The following is a 12,993-nucleotide window of genomic DNA, read 5'->3' as shown; positions in this document are numbered from 1 at the left end:
GATTACTACTCCATTCTAAAATTCTACTGGGAAAAACTGATATGCAAAGTGAAAATTGTTGTATAGCACACAATTGCTATTTGTCATTAAGCTTTGATAAATAAGGAAATATGGTAGATTCATATGTTTTTGGAGCATGACACCATGTTTGTAATTTTGCCTTTCTACAACATCACAGTAGAGCTATTGACCTTATTGTAAAATTACAAAGACATTCACCATATCTCAATATTTTCCACAATAAAAACTGTCATCCGCAGGGGTTATAACCCAACAGTGTCCTGTTTTGATGTAAGATTTTTTCCTCCTGTTTCACATCAGAGGAAGTCGAGGCGGTACTATCCCACCCGTCTTGCCATCACGCTGGCTGCAGGAGTCACCACCAGCTCCTCTTCCTCAGACACCTCTTCCTGGAACCAGGGTTCTGCTCCAAGCACTGCAGACACCGGATTTGTTATAATGGAAACCAATTATCGCATCTACGCCTACACAAGTACGTCTGAATGCTGTACCAGTAAACTTCTGGTTTACACCAAGATTCAAATAACATTCAACACAACCAAGCTGTGAGTCAAAACACACCAAAATATAAACAGATATTTAAAGTATGCGTTTAGAAAAGAGGGGTACATTAGGGCTGTTCATGTTATATAATGAAAAAAATAAAAGTTGTGAGAGACTTTGGGCCACATGTTGTTTTTGTTCCACTTGGGGTTTTATAGGTGCAGACCAAATTTGAACCCAATCAGATAAGATTTAGAGATCCCCCAGAGTGACGCATTCTCCTCTCCCTCCGCTGGCAAGACAACGTCACCCTAACGGGAGAAGACTCTGATGCCATTATTTTTCTTTTACAGGTACATGTGATGGCTTCTAATCGAAAAAAGGTGAAGGACTGATAGTTAAGGGCTACATGGTGAAGGACTGATAGTTAAGGGTTGCGTGGTGAAGGACTGATAGTTAAGTATGCTGTGATTGGCTGCTGCCCCCTCTGCCTGTTGACTGGCTCATTGACTTGCTTCTGTCACACCTGCGACAAATATGATGTGATAGTAGTTTTTATGTGATGTACGTGATTGCACCGTTATGTTTTCACCCCATCCAGGTCTCCCTCCACCTGTCTGGCTGTCTGACTTGAGACTTTTCCACACAATAACTAAAGAACACCTCATTTGATTGAAACCATTTCTTGATGTATAGGGGGAGGTTAGAAGAAGGTTCCCTTTGAAAATGGTCCTCGCCTGTTATCCACCATGGTTACTACGGATGCCATCTTGGTTTTAGTTTCCATCCAATAAGTAAAAAATATTCCTCCACCATCCTTTGTCACAATCATGCCCAAACTCTGACATCTTCTACTTCCTCACTTCCAGTCTTCACTTTGAAGCATCTAAACAAAGCACAAGGAGCTTTTCTCAACCTGCTAAAGATAAGGAAAACAGAATATGGTGCGGAACATGAAAAAAAAAAACAGCTTGGCCAAAGTTGGGGACGCAGCACAAAGCAGGACGAGTTGGAGAGTGAGAGTTGCAGCCTGATGTGCCTCATGGATGAAGAGCTGTGATGATGATGATGATGAAGTAAAAAAATACCTCATCTGATTGAAAGCTTTTCTTGGTGGTGTATTGGGGGGAGACGTCAGCCACTTCCTTTTGAAAATGGGAATCAGTACAGCACATAGCAATTGTAAAACCTCAGTTGTGTTACTCTTGTTGCCAAGAGAAATACTTTTGAGCTTTTGAAGTGTGAGCATTATGTAGGCTTTCTTGACTTTTCAGTTTAATATTTTTCCATTCCATTATTTCAACTATAAATTCTTGTTTGTTCACCATAAGTTGAAAGGTTTTTTTTCAGTCATTGTATCTTTGGCAGCACAACCGACCTTTTCTACTGACCTGCTGTTTCTCCAGACTCAGAACTTCAGATCGCTCTTGTGGCTCTCTTCAGTGAAATGTTGTACCGGTTCCCTAACGTTGTGGTGGCACAGATTACAAGGGAGTCTGTGCAGCAGGCCATCGCAAATGGAATTACTGCACAACAGGTACTCAGCTGCTGCATACACGGGACTTCTTGTTCCAGATCAGGATTCAGGGTTTCCAGCATGCAAACAAAAGTTAACCCTCTGGAGTCCATGGGTGGTTTCTCAGTTTCACCATGCTTTCAGTAATTCTTTTTTATATTTCTTTTAGTATAGTGTCCATGTGTGGTACACCAAAATGTCCAGCTAATTCTCAATTTGTTAGATGTATATTTGTCTTCAACATGGTGTAAAAGATACTATTAGGCTATAACAATGAAAATCTGAAAACCTTTTCAAAATTCTTCAAATGTTTCATGAATATAAATACCTTTATATTCATGTGGACAAACTGCAAGGGTGGTAGCAAAGTGGTTAGTGCGCTTTGTTACAGCGTGGAATGTTGCCGGTTCAGAGCCCACCCCTGCCACATTTCTTCATGTAATTGTGGAGTTGCATCAGGAAGGGTATCCGGAGTACCACTTGTGCCAAATCAATATGCAGATCCACCTTAAATCTACTGTGGTGATCCAGAGTGAAAACAAGGGAGCAGCCGAATGGACTTATTTTATATTCATGTGGATAAACTGTTTTGGTGTATAATTCGTTTGAACATCTGACTCTCCGCTCTGTCCAGGATACTACGTATAGCTGAGGTCAGAAGAATAAAAATCAACCATGCTATTTTGTCACCATATATAGGCCCACATTCTGAATTCTTCTATGAACTTGGTGAGTTTATATCTAACTTGGCAACCTGTGAAGGTAACATTCTGATTTTTGGTGATTTCATCATTCATATAAATAAGCCTTATGACCTCCTCTGCAAATCATTCATGGACATTATGGATGTATTAGTATCCAGCAATGCATTCACGGTTCGACACACGAGTGGAAATACCCTGGATTCGGTCCTTATTCACGGTATTGCCGTCAGAAATAACATCATGCCTCTTGTGTGAGTGGTCTCCGATCACTCACTTTACAGTCCAGGTGCCGTGTTTACTGGAACAAGAACCTTAATTATCATTGTGACAGCACATCAACTCTTCAACTACAGTTGAACTTGGAGCCAGACCACCAGATTATCTTTGTGTTACTTTAGGAAAATGACCATTTAGTAGACAGCCTTGTGGACAGGTTAAAATCAGTGCTCACAACCACACTCGACATGATCGCTCCACCTATAATAAAACCACGCCACTCACCAAAACACAGTCGCCTTGGTTCAGTGATCATGTATTTGGCCTCAAGCATAAGGGTAGAGGTCTAGAACAAAAATGGCGTAGTTCAAAGCAAGAAGTATTCCACCTCATGTGGCGTGATGCCATTCTAGACTATAAGCACGTACTACATGATACAAAGCGGGCCTGTTACTCTGATTTGATCAACAAAGACAAGTATAATTTAAAGTTCCTGTTTGACACGGTGGTAACACTTATTCATGGACAACCACCTGTAAGTTGCTCTCCCTTTACAGCCCAGATTTCTTAGATTACATTGAGAAGAAAATAGATGACATTAGGTTAAAAATATCCCAGCATGCCTTAATCCAGCCACTACACCCTGTTATCGAGGTGGGTGCCATCACTGATATATTACCTAGATTTACCGAATTTGATAGTATCTCATTTGGTGTGCTGATGAAACTGATGTAACGTCTGCTAAAGGCACAACCTGCTTATTTGATCCTATACCAACAAAACTGTTTACGGACATGTGGCCCACTCTTGGGCAGACTGTGCTGGAAATAATCTGTCACCGACCTCAGGATCTGGTCCTGAATGTTTCATATTTGTAGTGAGTAAACCATTACTTAAGAAATCTAATCTTGATCCTAGTATATTGAAAAATTAAGGCAGATATCAAATCTATCATTTTGTTCTAAAATTCTGGAAAAGTGGTTTGACAGCAGCTCGTGGACCACCTAAGTGAGAATAATCTCTTTGAGCCCATGCAGTCTGCATTTAGAACACATCATTCCACAGAGACGGCTCTCACTTCTCTTTGAGCCCATGCAGTCTGCATTTAGAACACATCATTCCACAGAGACGGCTCTCACTAAAGTGGTAAATGATCTCTTGCTCACAATGGATTCAGACACCACTACGGTTCTGATGCTGTTAGATCTTAGTGCTGCATTTCATACGATGGATCACCATCCATTTGACCTCCACATTAGAGAGAGGACTGCTTTGTTCCACCTGCAAAATATAGTGAAGGTTCATCCCATCCTGTCTGTGGCTGATGCTGAGACCCTGAACAAGTGCATTTGTCTCTTCTAGATTGGACTACTGCAATGTTCTATTTTCTGGTTTACCGCAGTCCAGTATTAGGGGTCTCCAGTTGGTTCAAAATGCTGCTGCCAGACTCTTGACAGGAAGCAGAAGGTTTGACCACATTACACCCATTTTGGCATCTCTTCACTGGCTTCCTGTCTCAGTGAGGTCGGATTTTAAGGTTCTGCTATTAACCTATAAAATTATTCACTGACTAGGACTTCCCATCTTAACTGACCTAATTAAACCCTACATATGAGCCCGGGCTCTGCGTTTTCAGGGAGCGGGACTACTTTGTGTCCCTATGGAGATAAGAGTCAATTTCTGTAGAGACTCTCAAGTCCAGACTTAAGATGCATTTATTCTCCTAGCATTCTCCTAGGCTAGCATACTGGCATAGTATGGAACTGTGCTTCCTATCCTTTTAAATTAATTTTATTAGCAATGGAACAGGTCTCTGCCTCAACTTTTCTAAATTTTGGGTCTGTTAGTGAAGCTTAGGGCTAGCGGCTGGCAATCACCTTAGTTTTTTCTCTGCTTTCCTGTTGATTTAATGTTGATGAATTATACCTTTGGTAGGAGTGGCATCTGTAGACAACTGGATGCTGGACTGACCGTGAGATTCCATACCTGAAGCTGATGCAGCAAATATTTAAAATTCCCTGTTTTGTGTTTATTAAAAAAACCTTGTAACTGTTAGAATGGCCTAAGCAGTGGTTCACCCCCCTGAGTCTAGTCTGCTTGAGGTTTCTTCCTCATTATCGTCACAGGGAGTTTTTCATTCCCATTGTCGCTTGTGTGCTTGAGGCAGCTTTGTTGTGATTTGGCGCTATAAAAATGTAATAAATTGAATTTAATTGTTGTTTGAAATGGGTTTTGCCAGAGTTTTTAAGTCACAAAAGTATTGTAAATTTGAATAGTTTTAAAAACAATGTATAATTAAAAAAACAAAAACTAAGCACTGTGCAGTGCAGCGACACCACCCACTGGGAACTACAGGGTGGAGACTGACAACATTCCAAAAGAGCATATACATAAAATAGTATCACTTACTGTTCTGCTGGATGTCTTCTCTTTTTGATTCATTCCATTTTTGGATGAATAAAATCCATTTGTGATGAAAACTGATGTCAGAAATGTCCATTGCAGACTTGGGGGAACAAAATTACAGGCCATTCCTGAAGAAAATAATCTTCCATGTGTTTTTCCAGAACAAGTTTCTTTGTCTGAGAGACTAAATAAAAATAGTTTTTTTCAGGTTGACAGAACTGTTCTTTGAGAGTTTACTGGTGTTTACTGGCGTATTTCAGTTAGGATCTCCCACGAACAGATTTCTCTAGCCTTTCAAATTGTCTGTGAGTCAAAGATTGTCTCAGGGAGAAACCCATTTTACAGCTAAGAATTTGTGGTTTCAGAAACTGGTCGAATGAAGTTTCTGTGACGTTCTGTCATTAATCTATTAATAGAAACATGATGAACAGTACACTTAGACGCACTGTTGTGTCCATGGACTCCAGAGGGTTCAGGCAAGGGTCAGTGTTACTAGTTAAAAGCTGTAGTGCCATGAAAATAAATGTTTAAGAACACTGTCAAATTTTAAAGTGTATTCTTCATTTGGTCCTTGTTTTACATTTATAGATTTTTTTTTTTTTATATTGATCATTGTGTTGTTTTCTAATCCTTTTGGGTGAAAATATGGTTAATCATTAAATGTATTTTATCATCTTTTATTTTTACGATATTGTTCCTAATCACTGTTTTTCTATTCAGATTATCCACTTCCTAAGAACCAGAGCACACCCCATCATGCTCAAACAGGTACTTTCACCCCGCACACTCACTCTAAAGAACAATGAGGTGAAAAGGTCCAACCCAAAGTCTCCATCCCTCAGAGTCCAGTGCTGCCTCCGACTGTAACAGATCAGATCAGACTGTGGGAGCTGGAGAGAGATCGGCTACAATTCACAGAAGGTGAGTGTGTGCATGTGCACGTACCTGAAGAATGAATGCAGCAGTTATTTAGAGTGTGTGTATAATAAGGGTAGGCCAATTTGGTCTGGCAGATTATCAGTGCCAATATTCAACTTTTTTGTGACTATTGTTATTGGCTATTTATACAACCAATATGACAGTTTAATTTTGCATTGCTCAATGTGGTGACTCATTGGTTGCAAAGTTTCACTTTCATACATTATTTAAAAGCAAGCGCCATTCAGCAACTTGAATTTTTCATGTGGCTAGAGCACTCTGCTTTTTTGCATGTGTGGCAGCTCAGAGCGTTTTCTGCCCAGTGCAACACAGAGCTGAAGTCGCATCTCTATAGAGAATATAGAGGAGGGTTTTATTAAAAAGAAGACCTGAAAGTTCAGCTACAATTTGCCAGAAGGTACATCTGAGATGCAAGTGTTGATTTAATGTTTTGGTGAAAGAAACCCTCCTCTATACCACTTCATCATGAAGCTGTATAACTGGGGACACAAAATGCAAAACATGCACTATGCACAATTTCTTCAGTCACAGCCACAGAAGCCTGTAACTTATTCTGGGTTGTCTGGGTGTCTTGGTGGCTTTCTTAACTCTTCTTGCACACTAAGAACTGTCTACTCCACACAGATTTACCACAGAGTACCATACTGTTTGAATTTCTTCATAATTGATGTAAATAAAGTAAATAAAGACATATTCAGTGACTTGGAAATGTTCATGTATCCATCCCCTGACTTCTGACTGTCTGAAGAAAACTGTCAATTGAACTGATTATTTACAGGTATTATACCAAAGGGCTGATTACTTATGCAACCTGTCATCTTGACTTTTATATTTTTAATTAATTTATATCAAATTATAGAGATTTACTTTCAGTTTTAGTCTAAGGAAGATAATTTTAGAAATTTTTATATTGAGAAGCCTGGTTTACTTTTTGTATCTGAAATACCAGAAACAAATTAAAATGCGTGAAATACCCAGGGGCTGAATACTTTTGCAAGTCAATGCAATGAGCTTAAATGATCATTCTTCAGCACACAACCTCATGTTTGTGAAACAGAAAAGTGTGTGAAGGACTATGATTCAGAAAGTTTTTTCATCAAGGTTTTATCCTTTAAAGACAATGAAATCAGTCCAGGTTGAGCTCTTGTTCAAATAAGACAATTATTAAAGGAGCTATATTGTTTTAAAAAGTAGCATCATCCAACACAAATGACAACAAATGTAATCCAGTTAAAATGTTGAAAGAAAAAAAGTGTCTGATGATAGAAAAAGTCAGTGCTTGATGCATCTCTCTGCCTCACTGGATTAAAGCTACTGTGTGTAAATTTTGAAGAACGTACCAAATGCCACGTCCAGCCAATATTAATGTGTTTTTAACCTTTAAAACATTATTTATGACCTAGGATACCGTAATTTCCAGACTATTAGCCACTACTTTTTTCACAAGCTTTGAACACTGCGGCTTTTACAGTGATGCGGCTAATTTATGGATTTTTACAGGCTTTTTCATAAGTCAACATACGTCAATTGATGCTGTCAATTGATTTCCTGAAAGCTGCGCTCCTCATGCGGTGTAAATACACACAGTGTAAATATAAGGTCTTACCCTTTTGTTTAGAAGAAAACAGAAAGCACCCTTTGTTTAGAAGCTTAGGAGCTTCTAAACAAAGGGAGCTTGTGGAGCTTGTGCGGGAGGGGGAGTGATACCAGCTATATCTGGTGGGCCTCGCTTGTACGCACAGCCTCGGTTCCAGAACCACTCTCCTTGTTAGGGGTTGGACCTGATTCTTCTCTGGAGTTGCCCAGGGTGTGAGGCACTGGGCAGGTGTGGGGATACTCAGGAGTCCCTGGCTGAGCATCACTACATTGGAGTTTACCCCGGTAGATGAGAGGGTTGCCTTCCTGCGCCTTTGAATGGCAGGGGGGGTAAAAAACTCTGACTGTTGTTTGTGCGTATGCACTGAACAGCAGTTTGGAGTATTCAGCCTTTTTGGAGGCCCTGAATGGAGTCCTGTATGGGGCTCCAGTGGGGGACTCCATTGTTCTGCTGGGGGATTTCAACACACACGTGGGCAATGACAGAAACACCTGGAGAGGCACGACTGGGAGGAACGGCTGCCCCGATCTAAACCCGAATGGTCGTTTGGTATTGGACTTCTGTGCTAGTCATGGACTGTCCTTAACAAACGCCATGTTCGAACATAAGGATGCTCATAAGTGTACATGGTACCAGAGTACCCTAAGCTGAAGTTCGATGATCAATTTTGTGATTGTATCATCTGATCTGAGGCCGCATGTTCTGGACAGTTGGGTGAATAGAGGGGCAGAGCTGTCAACTGATCACGATCTGGTGGTGAGTTGGATCAGAGGGTGGGGAAGGACTTTGGACAGACCTGGTAAATGGGTAAACTGGGAACGTCTGGAGGAGCCCACTGTCCAACAGATCTTCAACTCACATCTCTGGCGGAGCTTTTCTAGCGTCCCTGTGGAGGTTGGTCGCATTGAACCAGAATGGGCAATGTTCAAAGCTTCCATTGCTGAAGCTGCAGTGGGGAGCTGTGGCCTGAAGGTCTTAGGTGCCTCAAGGGGCGGCAACCCTCGAACACCGTGGTGGTCACCAGTGGTCAGGGAAGCTGTCCGACTGAAGAAGGAGTCCTTCCGGGATATGTTATCTCGAAGGACTCTGGAGGCAGTTGCAAGATACCGACAGGCCCAAAGGACAGCAGCCTCTGCTGTGGGGGAAGCAAAGCAATGGGTGTGGGAGGAGTTTGGAGCAACCATGGAGGACTTTTGGTCGGCATCAAGGTGCTTCTGGCAGACCGTGAGGCACCTCAGGATGGGAAAACAGGGAAGCATCCAAGCTGTCTACAGTAAGGATGGGACTCTGTTGACCTCAAGTGAGGATGTAATCCGGCGCTGGAAGGAACATTTTGAGGAACTCCTGGGCTCTCTCTCTCCGACCGGAGAGCCCTCTATAGTAGGGGCAGCGCTGGAAGCTGATGGAGGATTTTCATAAATTTCCCTGGTGGAAGTCACTGAGGTAGTCAAACAACTCCAGTGCAAGAAATGCTGAAGGCTGTGGGTGTGGAGTTACCGTCTTGGATGAGACATCTCTTCAACATTGTGTTGAGGTCTTAGATAGTGCCTAAGGAGTGGCATACCGGGGTGGTGGTCCCCATATTTAAAAAAACAGGACCAGCGAGTGTATGCCAACTACAGGGGGATCACACTATTGGCGGATAGGCCGATAGTCAAACCTCTGATTGAAGGGGAACAATACGGGATCCATCCTGGTCGTGGAACACCCCCCCCCCCCCCCCCCCATCCCCTTAACTCTAAACATAACCATAACGTAAGTGTGTCCCTTCTAACTCTGACCATAACCCCCCCCCCCCCCCCCCCCCATGAGATTGGGTTGAAAAATGTAATTGACGATCAGTGTCAAAATGACAGGGATAAACTTCGCTCAAAGTCTTTACCAATTATTCCCACCCCAACCAAACACAGTTTATTTTGTTTTAGATCAGTTTAGGCAAACTTCATTCCGAAATGCCTTAGGATTAGGAATTAGCAAACCATGGATGAAGACACGTTAGTACTGATGCAATGCAACGGAAAAAATAATTCGTTATTCATATTATGTTTACTGTACCTCAACTGGTCGCGTTTTTCATCCTTGAATTTTCTTTTTGTTTTTCCTCTCCTGGGAACCAGACAGTTTGGTCCGTTTTTACATTGTTGACATTGTTGATCGTGACCCGACACCAGGTTTTGACTGCCCTTTTTTTTTTTTTAAGAAAGGCTCTGCTAATCAGAAACTTGGTGGGGGGGGGTACTTATCATCATTATTCTTATTTAAATTGGCTTTGCTGTGCTGTTAAAGCAATATGGGATTATATTTATTTTATATTAAATAATATTAACTGGCTTTAGTATAAGAAAAGTGAAAATTGACTTTATTTTTTTCCCCTCGTTTAATCAATCAATTCAATCAATCAATTTTTTTTTATATAGCGCCAAATCACAACAAACAGTTGCCCCAAGGCGCTTTATATTGTAAGGCAAGGCCATACAATAATTATGTAAAACCCCAACGGTCAAAACGACCCCCTGTGAGCAAGCACTTGGCTACAGTGGGAAGGAAAAACTCCCTTTTAACAGGAAGAAACCTCCAGCAGAACCAGGCTCAGGGAGGGGCAGTCTTCTGCTGGGACTGGTTGGGGCTGAGGGAGAGAACCAGGAAAAAGACATGCTGTGGAGGGGAGCAGACATCGATCACTAATGATTAAATGCAGAGTGGTGCATACAGAGCAAAAAGAGAAAGAAACAGTGCATCATGGGAACCCCCCAGCAGTCTACGTCTATAGCAGCATAACTAAGGGATGGTTCAGGGTCACCTGATCCAGCCCTAACTATAAGCTTTAGCAAAAAGGAAAGTTTTAAGCCTAATCTTAAAAGTAGAGAGGGTGTCTGTCTCCCTGATCTGAATTGGGAGCTGGTTCCACAGGAGAGGAGCCTGAAAGCTGAAGGCTCTGCCTCCCATTCTACTCTTACAAACCCTAGGAACTACAAGTAAGCCTGCAGTCTGAGAGCGAAGCGCTCTATTGGGGTGATATGGTACTACGAGGTCCCTAAGATAAGATGGGACCTGATTATTCAAAACCTTATAAGTAAGAAGAAGAATTTTAAATTCTATTCTAGAATTAACAGGAAGCCAATGAAGAGAGGCCAATATAGGTGAGATATGCTCTCTCCTTCTAGTCCCCGTCAGTACTCTAGCTGCAGCATTTTGAATTAACTGAAGGCTTTTTAGGGAACTTTTAGGACAACCTGATAATAATGAATTACAATAGTCCAGCCTAGAGGAAATAAATGCATGAATTAGTTTTTCAGCATCACTCTGAGACAAGACCTTTCTGATTTTAGAGATATTGCGTAAATGCAAAAAAGCAGTCCTACATATTTGTTTAATATGCGCTTTGAATGACATATCCTGATCAAAAACCCCACGTGTTGTGTTTTGGTTTTTTTAGGAGTGCTCTACAACCAGTTCCTGTCCCAGGCTGACTTTGAGGTGCTTCGAGACAGAGCTCAGGTGAGAATGATAACTTTTAAAAATGTAATTGGTCTGTCATCATAAAATCTAGTTTTCTTTTGTTGCACACATTTTGCAGTGCTGCATTTCTAAAAATGTTTAGAGTTTTACACATTTGCAACCAGAAAATGTTTGCTGTTTAACTACAAATCAGAAAAACCCCATCAATGGCAGAATAGGAACAAGTGATCCCATAATAAAGTGAATTGCTCCCTTTACTGCATGTTAAGGCACTGCGTAACAAAGGGTCACTTTGTTGGACCTCATTCACATGGAGGTGCCTATTACCACCATGAACTGTGCGTACGACATCCCTACAGGACCACGTCATGATATAAACTCAGCAAATACTACACAGAATTTTGCCATTTCTTTCCAGTTATATTCAAGAAAGTCACCAATGTGTGTGTGGAAGTTTGCCCTGTCCGAGCACAGCACTCCAGACCCTTTTACACTTCAGTTGTGGGTGGTGAACCCACATAGAGGTGAAACCATGCATGTTATTTTTTTCAGGCTGTCATACGGTTGTAGACCCAGCCACCTAGGCAGGTCTTACAGGTACATGTAACAGCTGCTGGCACCGGGCTCGATCAGCGAACAAAGACATAGTGTACACACCATGTGGTGGTGATATCACAGTACTGTCACACAGATGGGCAAACCGTGAAAAATTGGTGCCTTGTGTCAAATAAAAACATTTCTCTCTGATTCATAGACTGTAATTTGACTTTACATGAGATTAAACATAAATGTGATTTAAAGATGACTTATAGCTCATGTTGATGTAAAATAAGCCTTGGATGAGTCAGCTGCGTTGCCTCGGTGTCGGGTACAGTTTGCGTTTTGCAGTGATGTTCATCGATTAAAAGTGCAACAAAGTTATGGCTGCGACTGGCTGAGCTGCTTCAGTGGCAATGAAAAAGTTTAGGTAGTTCACCGAATTCAGCATATCGCTAACAAAAACTCCCGTTAGCATTACTGTCATTCCTACAGGTTCAGTGAAGCTGATAAAAATCATATTGATCATAAGAGGACAATGAAGTTGTTACTTCTGAGTAAGGATGAATGATACAATGTGAATCCATTAAAAATTGACCTAAACGTGAAGATTCACATTTAGGACACACACACACACACACACACACACACACACACACACACACACACACACACACACACACACACACACACACACAGCAGAAGCTGCTGTGAAGTTAGTTTGGTGTTGGCTTTATTGACGTGTTTGTTATTGTTGCCGTTTGTTGTTGTTGTGGTGCAGAGACTGGGCTGTCTGGTGTGGCAGGACGTGGCTCACAGGGTCCTCGTGGTCACGCCTGAAGGTCATGGTGAGGTCAAGAGGTTCTGGAAACGACAAAAGGCTCACACATAACCAGAGAACTTCGGTTACTTTCAGCAGTTACGGTTTTAATCCACGTTGTTGTTGTTTTGATGTGAAATCTGTTCATGTACAAAAAATAAATAAAATGCTCACTTTTGTCTGAGATTCATGTAGCTTGGACAACATTCTTAAAATATGAACCTTTATTTTTCATCTGTTTGAAAAAAATTCGATGTAGTGGTAATTTGTCAGTAATAAAATTCTGTTATTTGCA

At 41.4% G+C, this 12,993-nt stretch overlaps 1 protein-coding gene across 1 annotated transcript in view; it reads left to right on the top strand.

Annotated features, from left to right (window-relative positions):
* The window catches only part of gtf2h4 (general transcription factor IIH, polypeptide 4), an 87,011-nt gene extending 74,018 nt beyond the window's left edge, over nucleotides 1–12,993 (top strand). Inside the window, exons 8-13 of the mRNA XM_034160965.1 lie at nucleotides 322–493; nucleotides 1,911–2,041; nucleotides 6,067–6,114; nucleotides 6,189–6,267; nucleotides 11,319–11,380; nucleotides 12,660–12,993. Coding sequence (XP_034016856.1) covers nucleotides 322–493; nucleotides 1,911–2,041; nucleotides 6,067–6,114; nucleotides 6,189–6,267; nucleotides 11,319–11,380; nucleotides 12,660–12,770 — 603 coding nt within the window. The 3' untranslated portion in view covers nucleotides 12,771–12,993. The remainder of the gene's footprint in view (nucleotides 1–321; nucleotides 494–1,910; nucleotides 2,042–6,066; nucleotides 6,115–6,188; nucleotides 6,268–11,318; nucleotides 11,381–12,659) is intronic.

The sequence above is a fragment of the Thalassophryne amazonica genome, chromosome 20 (assembly GCF_902500255.1).
Source record: "Thalassophryne amazonica chromosome 20, fThaAma1.1, whole genome shotgun sequence".
Taxonomy (NCBI): Eukaryota; Metazoa; Chordata; class Actinopteri; order Batrachoidiformes; family Batrachoididae; genus Thalassophryne; species Thalassophryne amazonica.
Note: the sequence above shows the minus strand (reverse complement) of the source record. Positions and strands in the feature narration are given on the sequence as shown.